The sequence below is a fragment of the Mus pahari genome, chromosome 11 (genome assembly GCF_900095145.1).
Source record: "Mus pahari chromosome 11, PAHARI_EIJ_v1.1, whole genome shotgun sequence".
In the NCBI taxonomy this organism is placed as follows: Eukaryota; Metazoa; Chordata; class Mammalia; order Rodentia; family Muridae; genus Mus; species Mus pahari.
In genome coordinates this window covers 23398937-23417246 of record NC_034600.1, presented here as the reverse complement: position 1 = coordinate 23417246, position 18310 = coordinate 23398937, and the positions used below count along the sequence as shown (strand labels likewise).

General features: G+C 41.4%; 1 protein-coding gene and 1 pseudogene across 4 annotated transcripts in view; one reads left to right on the top strand and one right to left on the bottom strand.

Moving 5' to 3' along the window:
* Msh3 (mutS homolog 3) overlaps positions 1-18310 on the top strand; it is a 142548-nt gene that overhangs the window by 45166 nt on the left and 79072 nt on the right. For all 4 annotated transcript variants that reach the window (XM_021208287.2, XM_021208286.2, XM_029543978.1 and 1 more), the window contains exons 9-12: positions 834-946; positions 4193-4307; positions 12137-12221; positions 13678-13787. In XM_021208287.2, coding sequence (XP_021063946.1) covers positions 834-946; positions 4193-4307; positions 12137-12221; positions 13678-13787 — 423 coding nt within the window. The remainder of the gene's footprint in view (positions 1-833; positions 947-4192; positions 4308-12136; positions 12222-13677; positions 13788-18310) is intronic.
* LOC110328816 lies at positions 7352-7618 on the bottom strand (annotated as a pseudogene).

The following is an 18310-nucleotide window of genomic DNA, read 5'->3' as shown; positions in this document are numbered from 1 at the left end:
TGAGGAATCGACTGTATACCTGACTAGTGGCTGGGATGAGGAATCGACTGTATACCTGACTAGTGGCTGGGATGAAACTGGACTTTGTAAAAAGTCAGCAAGACAGAGCTGCTTCCCTCCTCAAAGAATGAACTCTTCGCCGGGCGTGGTGGCACACGCCTTTAATCCCAGCACTTGGAAGGCAGAGGCGGGCGGATTCTTGGGTTTGAGGCCAGCCTGGTCTACAAAGTGAGTTCCAGGACGGCCAGGGTTATACAGAGAAACCCTGTCTTGAAAATCCAAAAAAAGAATGAACTCTTCAGTGTTTTGATTGCTATAATTTCTAAACAACTCATGTGGTCACATTAAAATGCTTTAATTTTTTTCTCCATTATACTTCAGTTGCTTCTATTTTCTTTTTTTTTTTTTTTGGTTTTTCGAGACAGGGTTTCTCTGCATAGCCCTGGCTGTCCTGGAACTCACTTCGTAGACCAGGCTGGTCTCAAACTCAGAAATCCGCCTGCCTCTGCCTCCCGTGTGCTGGGATTAAAGGCATGCGCCACCACGCCCGGCTAGTTGCTTCTATTTTCAAAGGGTTCTTTTTGATATTCAATATGAAGTTGTCATAATGTGTTAGGTGCTATAAAATGCCAGTGGCTAAAAGTAACAGTGGAGCTACCTTACGAGAAGAGAGCCCTTTCCTGAGAGATTGGAGTCTTATTCTCTCTGATTTCAATGTGTGCTGAAGACAGTAAAAAATGACTCTGCCTTTTGTTGTTATTCAAGACTGACACCTTAATATAGGTATCAAGATAATGGGGAATCTCTTCTAATTTCAATTTTTCTCTTTTCAGTGTGCGGGATGACAGAATTCGAGTAGAAAGGATGAATAATACTTACTTTGAATACAGCCATGCTTTCCAGACAGTTACAGAGTTTTATGCTAGAGAGCTGGTTGACAGCCAGGGTAAGTATTTTATTCATGTTACCCTTATGTCTTCAATTGCACTGATACCAGATGTGGATAAAGACACGAGTGTGGCTCTCAGTTTACTGACAAGTAGGAAGCAAGTAGAAATCCATGGGAGCGTCCGAGAGCACAACTCCTGTTCATGGACTCATGTGGAATACCATAGGAACTGGTCCTGCTTGACACATGTGCTGAGAAGGCTGAGGCAGGGGGATTTCTAGTGTTAGCCTAGCTGGGTTTAGTAGGCAAAACCCTGTCTCAACAGAAGAGAACAAAACACAGAGCCACAAGAAGAGAACACTAGCAGCATGAGAATACCACTGTAAAGCCTCTTCCTCCCTCTGTTCTGTCTCCTGCTATAAAGCCTCCTCCCTCTGACTGTTCTGTCTCCTGCTGTAAAGCCTCCTCCTCCCTCTGACTGTCTCCTGCTGTATAGCTTCCTCTTCCCTCTGACTGTTCTGTCTCCTGCTGTAAATCCTCCTCCTCCCTCTGACTGTTCTGTCTCCTGCTGTAAAGCCTCCTCCCTCTGACTGTCTCCTGCTGTATAGCTTCCTCCTCCCTCTGACTGTTCTGTCTCCTGTTGTAAAGCCTCCTCCTCCCTCTGACTGTTCTGTCTCCTGCTGTAAAGCCTCCTCCCTCTGACTGTTCTGTCTCCTGCTGTAAAGCCTCCTCCTCCCTCTGACTGTTCTGTCTCCTGCTGTATAGCTTTCTCCCTCTGACTGTTCTGTCTCCTGTTGTAAAGCCTCCTCCTCCCTCTGACTGTCAGTCTCCCGCTGTAAAGCCTCCTCCCTCTTGACTGTTCTGTCTCCTGTTGTAAAGCCTCCTCCTCCCTCTGACTGTTCTGTCTCCTGCTGGCTAGACAAATGCTTTTCAGTGAAGTTGCAGATGACCACTCCTTCGTCTTCATCTTTAAAGATGGCTCATGTCATTACTTAATAGAATGTTTGATAAATTCTGATGGGGTCTAGCATTTTTGAAGGTTGGTTGCCTGAATTATAATGCAAGCACATTAGTGAGCAGATTCAATATGTGTGGTAAACATTACTTGTTTAAAAATTCACATTGGCTGTCACATAGTAGGGTGTGAAGTGTGTGCACTTTTGTTCCTGTCAGTCTAGGTTCTGTCAGCATCAGTTGTAGAGTTGGCAAGGTGGAAAGGTACTTCCTGTCCTGTCAGGACAAACTTGGCCTCTGTGCCACACGCTGTAGAGCACTTACTATCAGCCCTTTCCCCCGGCTCCTGCTCAAGCCTGTCTCATCATTCCTGTCACCCAGGCATCATTGTCTGGTTTCCTATGCCTTTAAATCCCATTTAGTGAATGTCAGAGACTGTATCCCGCATCTGAAAGCAGCATGGCCTAGCATCAAGAGTGCATCTTCAGCTCAGTTAAACACATCCTAAGACATCACAATTATTTCTGGGCCACAAATTAACTGAAAGGTTGTGGGATTGAGAGTGGCCTGCCTACTGAGCACACGTCCTCAGTGTGAGCCGTGCTCACAGCAGCCTTTAGGGAAGTCCAAGGCATCAGTGAGGCTTAAGTTTTCTTTCCCAGGTGACAGAGTCTCGTCTGTGGGTGTGAGTTGCCCTGCCTTAGGGGTTTCAGGCTCTTGAGGAATCTTTCGATGCAGTCTCTGAAGGACCTTGGCAGATTGTAAGAGTCAGCACACTCAGGGAAGGTCAGCACTCTGGGTCTGAGTATGTTTCTTTCTAAGCCAAGTGTAACTCACTGACTTCAAAGAATTCTTTCAGAGATGGTGCTGCTTCCACGTTTACAGTTTCCAGGGAAACAGAACTAGGAGACAAAAATGAGTTCTCAGTTGTAGGAGTTGTTCTTCAGTTCTTATACCCTTGGTCAGTGGCTCTCAACCTTCCTAATGCCAGGGCCCTTTAATACAGTTCCTCATGTAGTGGTGACCCTCAGCCATACAATTGTATTCATTGCTGCTTTAGATCTGTAATTTTGATGTTGTTATGAATCATAATATGAACATCTGTGTTTTCTGATGGTCTTAGGCCATCCCTGAAAGGGTTGTTAAACCCCTAAGGTGTAGAGACCCATGGGCTGAGAACTACTGCCCTAGGTTTCTGAACAGTTTTAGCTAAGTAATGAAGCATTACTGATGGATAGAGGACATGTTGTGATCCTTTTTAACGTCTTTAAAAAAAAAATGTCAAGCAACACAGTTGTGTATAAAGAAAAATGAACACGTTTCTGCCCCTGTCACTTGGCTATCAAGAGGTGATCATCGACAGTTTGGCATCATCTGTAAGGATTGTCTTATGAGTGAACGTGTCTGTGTGGCATTCACAATTAGTGTGATATATTTGACAAACACTAAGCAGAGAGTAAGGCAGAGAAGAGGGTTGAACTTTTAATAGGGTAGCAACAGAAGCTGTGCTGAGAAGATAGCATGTGGCAGAGGTGTGCACAGAGAAGGAGTTGGGAACAGTGGTGTTCTCCGCAGAGGCACAGTGAGTGGAAGCTTACAGGTCACATTAGTGCCTTAGGTACCAGGAGTCTGCACAAGGTAACTGAGGAAGAATACAAGGGACGAGTTTATCCGCAGAAGAGATGGAAGATCACTCCCGTGGGAAATTTGTCTAATAACCTCATGTCCACATTAAAAAGGATTCTTTGGTTGTATTAAGAATACCTGATAGCGTACAGGATAGAGCAGGTGACTGGATGGAAAGCCATTGTAATATTTTCATGGGCAGGGATGAGGGTGACCACACACTGGTCTGTCAAGCCTGGAGCAATGTGCTGTGGACAGCCTTCATGTTAGTTGACACAGCTGTCAGTCATTCTTTCAAAGTAGGCATTTCTTTATCTGGATTTACTAACATGTATTTCATCTTTGTCCTGTGGATGTTTATTTCGGTTGATCATAATTTTTTTTTAGCTATTGTAAATGTTTGTCAATTCACCTTACATACACATCTTTGATATATAGTTTAAAGTATTTATAATGAAAGTATTTAAAGTTTTTCTGATTTGAAAAAAATGTTACATTTCAAAAACGATTCGGTCTAATAAAACATGATGCATACACATGAAGAGGAGAAAAGACAAGAAATGTCTTTTTCTCCGTGTTTGTAAGTTTTTTGTAATCACAGTTTGGTTCCCAAATGCAAGCTTGGTGTACATGATAGAAATGATTATTTTTATAGATGAATTTTACTTAAATATATATATTTTTAAACAGTAATACCATTGAGGATCTGTATTCTGTTTTTAGGCTCTCAGAGTCTCTCTGGTGTCATTAACTTAGAGAAGCCTGTGATCTGCGCCTTGGCTGCCATAATAAGGTACCTCAAGGAATTTAACCTGGAAAAGATGCTGTCCAAACCCGAGTAAGTAATGTCGCAAAAGATCTGAAAGGAGAAACCTCAGAGCCCACCCCAGTGACATACTTCCTTCACAAGGCCACACCTCTAAATCTGAAATGGTTCTACTTTGTGAGACTAAATATTCAAATGTATGAGCCTTTGGGTCCGTTTTCATTCACACCCCCACAGTAGGGATCATATATCCTCAGAGGCTTATCACTAAGGGTGCAAGGATGAACTGCTTGGTACTGTTGCTGGAATAATACAAATAACTATTATCTAAACTACCAAATTGTGTTGGTTGTAGAGAAATGATACATCATTCTACTGCTGATACCAGTGCTGGGCAGGCATGTCCGCCCACCTGTTGGCAAGTGAGACCAGCCATAGCAGAGAGCTCTGGGCTTGACTGAGAGACGTGGCCTCAAAGGATAAGGTGGAGGAGGGACCTAGGAAGATTCCTGATATCAACCTTGGTCTCCACACACATGTGCTCACTCAACTGCATGCACACATGGGCCCACATACATGTAAATATGTCACACACTTACAGAGCACACATGCATGCACATGAAAAGGAGAAAAGACAAAAAAAATTAAAAAGCTGCAAATTTTCTTATTCTTGGTTTCCATGGTTTTACAGACCACAAAGTTGGTGATAATTTTAAACCTAATGATTGACATTATAGGAAAATGCATTCTTAATAATGAAGGTGCAAACGGAGGCAGTGGGTAATTCTCTTGCCTTTCTAATGCCTCCTTCACCAGCTTGTTGGTGGCTCTGTCAAGAGTCACCCTGCTATAGATCCTGCATGAGCAAGCCCCCTCCCATTCTGCAGAGGCAGTGAGCAGGGAGGAGCTGGATCGTTAAAATGCCGTTATCCGAAGTCTGTGTTATTCAAGGTAATGGGGAGAGTGGAAGAAAAGCAGGTTCCTTGGGAATCTTGTATTTTAGTGTGTGTTTTAATAAAATAGGCCATCAGTTCTCTGGAAATAGTTCTGTCTGATTTAAGGCACTTGAATACCCACCAACAGTAAAGTATTGTGTTACATTTATAGGGTAATGTATAACCATGAAAATGACCTGCGTGGTCTGCATTAAAATCTTTATTGACAGTGTATCAAGGTAAAGATCAGACTGGGCAAAGGAACTAAAGGTTTTTATATAAATTTAAAAACTTCTAGGATAGACCAGACCAGGACAGAACATATTTGGGGAAAGTAGTGAGAAATGCACAGGAATGATGAACAGTTTCAGAACAGTTTCAGTCCCCTGCCCCTCATGGTCAAGGAAGGAAAACAAGGCATGGCTGAGGAAGTAGTATAGTGGGATTGTGGTTGATGTAGTTTTAAATCGGTGTATCAGATTATTCTATACACATGCAGTAGTGTCTCCATTGTGCCTAACATTCATGAAAGAACAGCTCACAGGAAGAAAGATTACTGTGGCTCACAGTTGTAGAGTTGTCAGTCTGTCATGGTGGGGAGGGTGTGGTGGAGCAGTTCATGTCATGGCACTGGGAGGCACAGGAGGGGTGGAGAAGGAGTGAGTGATGTAAAACTCCAGCAGCCCACCATCTCCCTGTACACCTAGTGCATCCCATTGTGAACACAGTCAGGGATTACCACATCCGCTCACCAGGCCAGAGTTTGCGTAGTTAGCCTTTGGAAGTACCATTGCAGATTCCCACACAGGTGCCTAAGTACTTCTCAGTCCAGTCAGGTTGACAATTAAGATTAACCATTACATGTTTTAATGTGGCTGAGAGGTTTTATTTTTAAAAAGCTTTGAGGAAAAGAATTTATCTCATTGGGTTCTACTTTAAGGTCCAAAGACAGGCTTATTGAAAAAGATTCATAGTTGGGCATAGATGATGGTGCATGTCTTTCATCCAGCACTTGGGAGGCAGAGGCAGGTGAATCTCTGAGGTCCAGGATGGCCAGCGCTATATAGAGAAACCCTGTTTGTTTGTTTGTTTGTTTGTTTTGTTTTGTTTTTAAAGAAAGAAAAAGCGAAATCTGCTTGTGTGACTGACACTTGAATCAGTGACAGGGCGCCTACCATCTGACTTGCACAGCAGGGAGTCTGGGAATGAGGCAGACAAATGTTTTAGAGCAATCTACGCTGTGTTTAGGAGTAGATGAAGGGTTATGTCCTCTCATTTAGTTAGAAGTAAGAACAACTCCAGGTAATAAAACACTAACATTGTTTGCGTGTTAAACTTTGAAAAGCTTCATTTTGAGTTCTGTAAGGGTGAATCTTTTTTTTTTTTCAAGCCTAACTGTAACCAGCTTTATTAAAGATACTTTTCATAAACAGTCATAGTATTTCAGGCAGGACATGGGCAGACAATCAACAATATGTAAGAACTTCCACATTCTCTTCTTGTATAGACTATCAAAATCAGAAAGCCACTATAAAACCCAATGAAGTCTTCATCCACCGCTTTAAAGAGGGGGAAGTAACTTAGAGTGAGGGTTGACATTTCACAGTAAGGATGTTGTTTAACAACTTTTCACAAGCCGACCCTGCCTTTCAGGAATCGAACATGGCAGAATTATCAATCTGAAGATCCACAATCTTTTATAAAAGGAACCAGTGCTGTTCTGAGAACACTGGATGAAGTCACTGCAAAGTGTACATCGCCCAATAGGCTGGAAAACCAATCTGGGGGGCCAGGTTCCAACAGGTCTCTGGTTTTTAAGGGAATTAAGTCTATGTTGATAGTACAGGGGGAAGAGGATATAAAGATGAATTTATAGTTTTCCCAGACCACAAGGCATTATTGTGCCTTGGTGGCCACCTAGGTCGAGACCAGGAGCCAACAGGAGCCTTTCAAAATTATCGGGGAAAGAGGTTTTTCTGTCCTCAATCCAGCTTGGGAGAGATCTTGTTACTGACACATGATCCTTCCCCCACCCAGTAGTGAAGTATTCTCTGTGCTAACAATATAGCTTAAAAAGAAAAAGTAAAATGAAATTCTGCATTTTTATAAAACTTGATAAAAAATAGTATTTTTAAACTGTACAGTCAACAGAAGTACACGGTTACCAAAAATGCACATAAGTCACTTGGCATCTCCAGCACCTTCAGCTTTCTGTGCCTGGTTTGTTTTGGCATCTCCATTTTCTGCAGGATTATTCGCATGCTTCCCGGAATCGGCTTTCCCCTTCTTCCCTTTGGGTACCTTCTTTCCCTTCGCAGGGGCCTTTTTAGGCTTGGGCTCTGGCTTTGGAGGAGTAGGTTTAGCAGACAACCTTGTAGGTCTCTGTGGCTCGTCCTTCACCTTGGTTTTGTTTCCTTTAGCATCCCCTTTAGCCGTTCTTTTGGACATGGCGGCAACAGGGGACGTTGGCGCTGAACATGGGTGTATACAGGGTATACAGCGGCGCATGGGTTTGGTCTGTTGAGGGTCGTCCTCACCACTTCTGCACACTGCTCCGTGAATCTTTTGATTACATTGAGTACCACTGAGCTTGTTCTTTGTGAATTTGTGGTGGTAGTGTGACATTTTCTCTGTGCATAACTGGAGGTCAGGGACCTAGTGTACATCAAATTGTTTGCCTTTGCAGTGATTCCATAGATTCAAAAACAAAACAAACAAACAAAAAGCAAAAAACAAACAAAAAACAAACAAACAAAAAAAACAAAAGATAGAAAGAGCTTCAGAGTGATGGACCTTCCCTTGTGTGTACCCCAACAGCATTCTGTAGGCAGACAGTAAAGACAGTATTAAAGAGAAGGTAACATTGCTTATTTCAAAGAAGACTTAAATGCCATTAGAAACCAAGATTCGTGCATAGAGATGGTGACCAAACTGGTACTGTCTTGCCTAAATATGAACTGCAGGTGAGGTGTTCCATAGGCAGCATGTAGCTTCCCTCTGAAGGTCATCCTGAAAGTATAACTATATATCTTAGGAAGAGCAGATATTCTCTTGGGCATAAAATCCAGTTGTGTCTCTTTACAATCTTACATTGCTGAACTTGGAAACTTTCTCTTTACGAGGTATGCTTTCAGAGAAAAATTGAAATTTGCATTGTTTGGCAAAGACTTTTCACAGACGTTGCTGGGTGCATCAGGGACCTTGATCTGTATGCACTGAAAAGTCGTTATGCCCTTTCAACATTCTAGATGGTACAGAGAAGATACACTGTGTTAGCAGTTGTTTATAAGCATAGATGAAATGGGGTTTTATTAAATAATACAAGTTTTGAAGTTACAAAATTGTTTTAAGAATTTAAATAGATTTCTTCTAGACCAAGGCAGCATAGTAGTGTACCGGGACTGTGATACTAGATAGTAATTACTATAGTTTGGATGCTGAATGTCCCCAAAGGCTCACTGGAGGCAGATGATCAAGGATGGATGCTCAGAAGAGGATCCTGTGCTCCTGGCTCCATCCTGTCTGTCATTGCTTCCTGGTCATGCTGTACCATCTGGGTGCAGAACCGAATGTCATGGACCAGTGTGACTATGAGCTGATGTCTCTGAAACTGTGAGCCAGTCTCAACCTTCCCCTCTCATAAATGGGTATTTTCTCACAATAAATGTAAAACTATCCAATGCAGTTGTGACAGATTTAAATCAAGTACTAAACTATGAAATTCTGAAGGAGTTGGCTTTTTTTACTGTTAAAAATGTACTTGTTTCCATATTTGGTAGCTCTTGTTAAGATTTGCTTAGAACTTCAAGTAGAATAGGAATGACAATAACAACAAATAAAGTCTATTTTCTGAAAACTGTTGATGAAAAGAATTAAAGAGCGCCCAAATAAAGTGGAAAGGCATCCCAGGTTCAGGGGCTGGGAGGCAGTACCACTGGGATCTATAAGGATCTATAAACTCACTGCAGTGGGTGTCAGAGTCCACAGGGATTTCCATAGTGGCTTTAGCAGGCTGCACGCCCACCTGCAGTGCAGCTGGGATTTTCCCACCTCCTTGCCAGCACTTGTTGTCATATGTTTTTGTAATCTTAGCCTTCTGATTGGGGCGTGGTGAAATCTCAAAGTAGTTTCAGTTTGTGTTACCCTGATCATTAAGCACTTTATCAGTAATCCAGGCTGAGCTGGAACTTGGAGATCCTCCTGCCCCTGCCTCCTGTGTGCTGGGATGGAAGGTGTGAGCAGCCACTGAGGGGCTACAAGGTATTTCTTGCCCCCACCCCCTTATTTTGAGAACTTTGTTTACATATAACACCTACCCTTTTTGGTTGGGTTGTTTGTTTTCTTGATACTTTGTATTGGAGTTCTTGGAACATCCTGTCTGTGATGTATAGCTAAGAAGGGTGTCCTGTCAGTCCCCCCCCACCCCCCCAATCACCCGCTCTGTGAAGTTCCCCGATGACCCTGTAGGGGTCTCTGGAGCTAAGTGTATGCCTTCATTCTACTTGTTAACAGGTTTATTGGTGGCCTCTAGAGAATGTCAGAATTAGTTGTCTATGTAATTATGAATCAAGTAGGAGTGAAAGTACAGTGAAACTGAGATGTTATCTACTGTGCAGCATAAAAATCACAAATTACTGCCTGTCCCAAAGTTAGATAAACAATGAATCGATTCACTGTAAAACCCACAGAGATCTTTTGCTCATTCACGAGTCACATGGCAGAGTGTTTTGATTTTCATTTCTAATTTAAAGTAATATTTGAATAGGCTTCCTGCAGCTGTCAACCACTCAGGTCAGATATGTGTCTACTACTCTATAAAGATCAGCCTCTTTTATTGTTCCAGAAAGTAGAGTAGAAGTAATAAAGCCCCTCACACTTCCTCAGCAAGCTCTGCCAAGGTTATTTTCTCCTCTTATAAAGCTTGAGAACGACAAACACCCTGTTTATTTCTGTTGCTGAAATATTAATGAAGTCTTTCCCCACATGACTCATAAGATTTCTGTCCAGATTCGCTCTGCATGAGCTCTGGCTATGCATTGCTTAGGAGGTTCATATCAAAGCACACAAACTTTGGCATCTTCCATGACTATAAATAATTCAGAACTCCTTGAATATTTTAGACTAGTGATCAAATACTGTATGTAGTTGAGTACACGGGAATGCTAGCAGATAGAACTTTCTATTCGAAATGTAGAGAATTCCCCATGGAAACAAGCAGTGGCAAGAAGGAAATTTCTTTTGTATTTGGAAGGAAGAGTCCAAACCCCATTCCAAAGTTTTTACCAACTCCCACATTTGGGAAATTCCCAGAGTGCAGTGAGTCCTCGATGCTGCTAAGAATTTATGTGCTTTAGGCACAGTCTAGTTGAGGATTGCCCACTGGTCCATATCTTATTTCACTCAGTGGAGGTTTCAGCTTGAAGAAACATCTTTTGACTGCATCCAATTTGAAATTTAGATTTCTTGTTCTGTTAGGATATAAAGAAAAACCGTGACAAAAAGCCCATGGCTAAACACACAAAATTGCATTTTTACTTAATGCATCCAAAGGCTTGGGCTCCCGTGACTAAAGGGTACAGGACCTTCTCAGTGAAGGTCTGGGATTGTGAACTAACACAGCCAATCTGATGGTTCACCTCCTGGTTTCTTTTTTCATGTTGTTGGTACTGAAAGCCTCCAGGAGTTATATGCAGATAGCATCTCTAGATCTCCTTTCTGATTCCATGTTCAAGGTAGTGTATTGGTCCAGACCAAATTCTTCATAGATGCTTCTTGGCAGGTAGGCACTCAGAAAGCTCTATAAGTTTCCAGTTCTTTACAGTTTTTATTTTCTGACAGCACTTTACTTAATTAGTTCCTTTGTACGTCAGATGGCAGGAGCAGCATTTCACTGTTAAGTAGTGGCGGCCAGCTGGTGGATTGGATCAGAGGCTGCTTCTAGAGTCTTCAGGAGCCCTGCCGCCTCGGGCTCTTATTGTGCATCTCTGTATTTAGGGTGAGGGCTTGCTTCTATAGATGGCTTGGGAAACTGGAGTTTTATGTAGATGTCCCTATCTGGAAGAGCTGCAAGGATGTTGTATGAATGAGAATACATTACCTCTGTGTAGTTTAATGATCCTGAGTTACTTTTCTCCCTTAACAGTAAACTGTCAGTAGTGGGGCTTGGTGATATGTGCTTGTAATCACAGTTCTTAGGTGGCAGAGGCAGGAGGATCACCAATTTTTGTCCAGGTTGAGCTAAATAGTGAGATTGGTACAAAAAAGAAAAACAAAGCAAGCAGGCAGTTCACCAATTCTATCTAATGCTCCTGGATTAGCTAATAAGGGAAACTAGTAATGCGTTGATTAATACTTCCTTAGGATTATACATGTGTTTTCAAATCAATTATTACGGATAATTTCAAATTAGTAAATTTTTCTGGGAGATGCAGGAACACAAGTAGTGTATGAATCCCAACTATGTTTAAAGAAATCACTTTTGTTACTTTCTGTTCTATACTCACTCAACCTTGGCCATGTTAATGTATATTGTTAATTATAGAGTAAGTTACATTTGTTGCACATGTTGGAATGTTGGGTAAAAGATATTTACATTTTTACCAAGATGAGCTCATGCTAGAAGATACTGGAGGGAGGCCTTAAGTGTGCTGACAGATTTTTGTAGCTCGCTGCACAGTTTTGCTTGAAGATAGCACCGTGTCCTCTGCCAGTGATAAAAATCTGTCTGGTTCTGTTCTTGGAGATGTGAACAAGCTTGGAACGTTGTCCGGCTTCCTTTCCCTTCTGTGTTCTTGCCCTTGGTGTCACAGGCAGCAGAAGACCGCATCCTGCCACCATTCCTGGTTCCAGCTGATTTCCTGTCAAAATCCTAATTTCTGTCATAGTACTATTGGATTGTTTCTCGTCTCTAATTTTTTAAAATAGATGTGCTCACCTGTGGATGTTTTTAAATTTCATCTTTTTCAGGAGTTTTAAACAGCTGTCAAGTGGAATGGAATTCATGAGAATTAATGGAACAACGCTAAGGAATCTGGAAATCCTACAGAATCAGGTCAGGCTGACACAGGGCTGGCTGATTCAAATGATATGCAGTAAGCAAATAAAAGGGAGCTGGAGCGAGACAGCGGCGCCCTCAGGTGTGCTGCCTGTCTGTCACCATGTCACACTGATGACTGTGGCACTACTCCAGGTGGACGGACTATAGAGCTACTGGTTTGTTTGCTTAGATGGTTGGTTGGGTTTGACTGTTTGAGACAGGATTTCTTTGTGTAACCCTGGTAGTTCTGTAGACCAGGCTGGCCTTGAGCTCCACCTGCCTCTGTCACCTGAGTGCTGGGATTAAAGGTGTGCACCACCACTGCCTGGCAACTTTTTTTTTTTTTTTTTTTTTTTAATAACTAAAGGACATAGCATCCTGTTGTTTCCATATCAAATATTTCTTAGAACATGTGTTCTTTCAAACTTAAGGAGAAGTGATTGTCGTCATCTGGTTGGTAAGTGTTTTCCTACTCTGTTCCCGTTCCACCTCAGGCAGACCTACTAGGGTCAATTCTCAAATCCAGTTCCTAAGGCAAACGTCACCTATGATTAAGCTGTGTGTCAATGCCCCTTCCGAATCAGGGTGTGAGTTCTGATAGACAGAAGCTGAGAGCTAATGTCCTCTGCTTACCTTGAAGGTTAACAGGGGCCTGCCTTTCTCTCTCTCTCTCTCTCTCTCTCTCTCTCTCTCTCTCTCTCTCTCTCTCTCTTTCTTTCTTTCAAAAGATTTATTTATTCATTTTATGTATATGAGTACACACTGTAGCTGAACAGATGGTTGTAAGTCTTCATCTGATTGTTGGGAATTGACTTTAGGACCTCTGCTCACTCTGGTTAACCCTGCTCGCTCAGCCCATGCTTGCTCTGGCCCAAAGATTTATTTATTATTATAAATAAGTACACTGTAGCTGTCTTCAGATGCATCAGAANAGGGCGTCAGATCTCATTATGGGTGGTTGTGAGCCACCATGTGGGTGCTGGGAATTGAACTCAGGACCTTTGGAAGAACAGTCAGTGTTCTTAACCACTGAGCCATCTCACCAGCCTGGGCCTTTCTTTCAACACAGGCTTCAGGGTAGTTTATTCACAGTTAACCAAAACTATGACGTCTTTTTTGTATACATTGAATTTTTCGACACTTTATCTTGTGTGCAGGGGCATATATATATTTTTTCCCCAGGGTAGATGAGCAGCTCTTAGGAGAAACACGTTATTTGAGAATGTATAGTATTTAAATAAGGTGTGAGATGGAGCTCAGTGGTGGAACAGCTGCCTGACAGAAAGCCATCACTACACTGAAAAAAGTTAGGCTAGGTGGACGAAGTAGAACACCTTATCAGCAACAGAGAGGCAGTACTGCCCGCACTGTGCTATAGAATTGTCTCAGTGGTACAACAGAGAGGCAGTACTGCCCGCACTGTGCTGTAGAATTGTCTCAGTGGTAAAACTTGTTATCTCATGTTTTTCAGACTGATATGAAGACCAAAGGAAGTTTGCTTTGGGTTTTAGACCACACTAAAACTTCGTTTGGGAGAAGGAAGTTAAAGAATTGGGTTACCCAGCCACTGCTTAAATTAAGGTAAAAGGAATTCTTTGTGTGTATGTGTTTAAATTGGGGATATAAAATTATAAAATTAAAAGTATATTAGCTTCTTTAAAACTAATGTTGCCATGGCTAATAAGATCACGGTCTTCAATTGGAACAATTGAAGCTGTGTACTAGCTACAGAGCCAACCCCATCCCCCACACCAGTCAGGATCAAACGTGATGGGAGTTTGTGGGCATTATTGGGTCATGGTGCTCTGTGGGGTCACGTCAGTTTTTGAGATGGGATTTATGTTTATTGATATGGTCACATTGTTTTCTATACAAGGTTCCCCTTATAGTTTTATCAGATCTGCTGAGTTTAAGCAAGAAGATTGTTCAGTGTGGTTCTCTAGCTTCTTATAGATGGAGGATGTTGTAAGACGTGGGTTTCAGTGCTTTTTAAAAGTTAAATAATTTATATCGCATTCCCCTTTAAGACTCCATCTACTGGTTCTACTTGATAATTTGGCCACTTCCCTCAGTACTGCCAAAAAGCACGTTCAAGATTTAGTAGCAGACTGTGTGTTAAAACATTAAACAAGAGCTAGAAAAAGATTAAAACATTAAACAAGGGCTCAGAGGTTGAAAGCACTTGTTGTTCTTGTAGAGGACACAAGTTCAATTACAACCACCCACAACTTCTTCTGTCCCCCATGTGTCATGTGTACCAGGCATGCAGGTATATATACAAACATGCAGGTTAAATACCCATATTCAGAAAATAAATAAATCTAAAAGATTGAAAAATGGAATAAGTTAATAAATACTTTCTTTGTGAATACCCCCCTCTGCTTGTACCTCGTATGTTAAAGTACCCCAGGGTTCTCTCTGGTTCAAGAGCTTATCTGTAGTCATGGCTTCTCCTGTAACCTGTAGGCTGATGACATACCAGGCCTATATAAAACAGATTAGAGGCAAAAAATTATTCACTGAAATAGTGATTTTTTTTTTCACTGTTGGGGGTCAAACCCAGGGACTTGTAAAATGTTAGGTAATTTCTGACCTTTTCTTCCACTGAGCCACACCCTTACTCCTGAGACAGTTAGTTAGGTTTCTGTTATGCTTCAATAACATCAGAAGTTTTTGTCTTTCATGGCTGTTTCATCTGCTAGCTCTCGTCTATTCCTCATCATGTGTCTGCCTGTAGTGCTTGGATGTGGAGAAGCTGTCCCTCATCTTGTGATCTTAGTACTTGGTGGTTTGTTTAGCTGGAATGTTCTTCCTTTTTCCTTCAATTTCTACATTGTTAACTGGCTATACTTTAGGTCTCAGCTTAAAACATTACAGTCTTAGCAAGGTTTTTCTCATTCAAATAGATAGTATATTGTATAGTATGTATTAATATATAATATAAATTATATTCCTTTTCTTAGCTGTTGATAGCATGTAGAATCTTTATCTGTTTTATGACTAGATGATTCCACTTAAAATTTTTAGGATATAGAGTAAGATGTGAAAGCCAGGCGTGGTGGCACACACCTTTAATCCCAGTACTAGGAGGCAGGGGCAGGCGGATTTCTGAGTTCCAGGACAGCCTGGGCTACACAGAGAAACCCTGTCTCAAAAAAAAAAAAAAAAACAAACAAACAAAAAACAACAACAACAAAAAAAGCTCAGCAGAGTAAGATGTGAAGATGTGAAAGTAGAGCCCTAACTTGCAAGGGGAACTCGCCTTTCTAGGAAAATTGGTTTTATAGAAACCTTGGGAAAGGCAGCTTTCCTTTATATTGTTCTTGGCTTTAGCTTTGCAAAATTTGCCCAAAGAAACTGTTTTCCCTTTTATTAGAATATTTGTTTAGCCAAGAGTGAAAATATTGTCCTTAACCCAGCATGTCAGCATTTTGCATTCTTGTCAAATCTCTGTTGACATCATGGGAGAAATTCCAACTCCCAGAACTACGCAGAAGAGTCAGGCTGGTAAAGCAGAGCTCTGTATGCTTTGAAACAGCGTGTGAAAGCTCTTATTCCTCAACCTCTGAGTGCAGGTGGGTCCTTTCTTTTTCACCAATATTTGGAACCTATTTTAGGTGTAACTTATAGGACCTGAACTCCACAACTGGGGGTGTTTTAGGATTTTATTGAGTTGAAGAGACACCATGCCCATGACAACTCTTTTTTTTTTTTTTTTTTTTTGGTTTTTCGAGACAGGGTTTCCCTGTATAGCCTTGGCTGTCCTGGAACTCACTCTGTAGACCAGGCTGGCCTCGAACTCAGAAATCTACCTGTCTCTGCCTCCCAAGTGCTGGGATTAAAGGTGTGTACCACTACTGCCCGGCTATGACAACTCTTATAAAGGAAAATATTTATGTGGGGCTGACTTAACAGTTTCAGCGGTTTAGTCCATTATTGTCATGGCAGGAAACATGATGGCAGACATGGTGCTGGAGAAGGAGCTAAGCATTCTACATCTTGATCCACAGGCAGCAGAGTTGAAAGTAACACACTGGCCAGACTTGAGCATCTGAGACCTCAAAGCTCAGTCCCAGAGTGACACACCTCTTCAACAAGGCCACACCTCCTCCAGCAAGGCCATGTCTCCTAATGGTGCCAAGCATTCAAACACAGGAGGCCATGGGGACCTTTCCTTTTCCACCTGCCACAGGTGGTATGGATGGTCTGTAAGTGCGATAGGGCGTCTCTGACACAGTACCATGGACTTGATGGTTTTAACCATGGCGATGATGAAGGTTTCAGTACCGTGAGCTGATTCTCTGAGGTCCATGCTTCTTTCCTAGCTTCTGGCAGTTTGCTGGCTGGCACCTTGTGCTTCTCTTGGCTTCTGGCTGCATTTCCTAGATCACTGCCTTCGTGGTCTAGTGGTGTTGTGCTGTGTGCATCTCTTCTCCTGGTATCTTTGTAATAAGATAACCTCATCCCAACTATTTACAGCTGCATTAGCCCTATTTGCATGTAAAACTTTGAGAGCTAAGATTTCAAGATCAGTCTCCCTCCCTTCCTCCCTCCTTTCTCCCTCCCTCTATTTCCTCACTATCTCTGTCCCCTCCATTTTGGAGGTGGCATACATATTAACCAATAACATTGGCTTCATTTCAAATATTTCCTCCATTTGGCATAAGTAGATTGGAGGTACCTATCATTTAAATATTTTACACACAGATTTAATATCTGAAGTGAGATTTAAGGAACCATAGAACTGTGTGAATTGAATACATTCTTGTACTTTTATATTTCTAGTGCAATTCTCTGAAAAATCACCTACCCATCTTTTCTTTGAAAAATATCCTTGCTGTAGCAGTTTAGGTGAGATATTTACCAAAATGTTAGATTGATTTTTAACATGAAAAAGAAACATATATATATATATATATATATATATATATATATATATATATATATATATATATATATATATGTATATATATATGTATATGTATATATATATATGTATATGTATATTTTTTTAGAGTAAAGGAATATATTTGGCTAGAAACAGAGGTCCAACTGTAAGATTTCGAAGAAGCGAGGAAGTGGAGTGGACTGAGATGCTGAGGTCCATACCATCAGGGAGTGTGTTCTTGGAATGGCTCCTTGAGATTCTCAGAAGGATCAAGAGAAGAGAAAGGAAATGGTGGAGTGGGAAGCTGTCTCTCACTTTGCTTAGTTGGTTCAGATTATCTATTAATTTCCAACTATCTCCAGAGTAAGTTGATCCTTCTTTTAATAGATAACAAAAATAGAGCCTGGCCACTTATCCAAGACCATCTAGCCAAGCATGTAGGTGAATGCTTAAAAGCACAGTTAATGACACTCAAAGCTGAAGTCCTGATTTCCTTATTTAGTTTTGTCATTTTGGGTATGTTGTTACCTTGTCTATTACTCATTGCTTTCCCTGTAAAATAAAAAATTACAATGAACACATGAAATACTATTTACAATGGATTAGTATGCTTCCTAGTGTGAATGCCATGGTCAGAAGACAGCTAGCTGTACTAGTTACTACAGTAAAATCTCAGAAGCAGCTCACTGGTAGGGAACTCAACAGAAATTGTCTAGTCATACATTGTTCTGGTACCAGCAGTTAAAATGGGTGACCTAATCTACATATATATACATGGATGAATTGAAAAAAAAAGAAATGATATCACTTACTTACTTAAGTCGTATAATAATAATATCTTGTTAGATTCAGAGGCTCAGATAGGACTGTAAAAGTATGAAAAACAAACAGAAAGGGTGTTTATTGGCATTAGGGTACTGGTCACTTCTAGGAAGGTAGAAATGGGGATGGGGACATGGGTTACATGGTGTTTCACATGTGCTCCTATGTCAGTAACAGATGTATTGTGGAAAGTGTGCTGCATCCTCCCCAGGCATGTGTGTGCTGGCTAGTTTTATATCAGCTTGATACGAAACACAGTTATTTAGGTTGAGGACCTCAATTAAGAAAATAGCCTAACATACAGATCTTTCACTTCCTTAGTTAGAGTCACACCTAGGTATTTTATATTATTTGTGACTATTGTGAAGGGTGTTGTTTCCCTAATTTCTTTCTC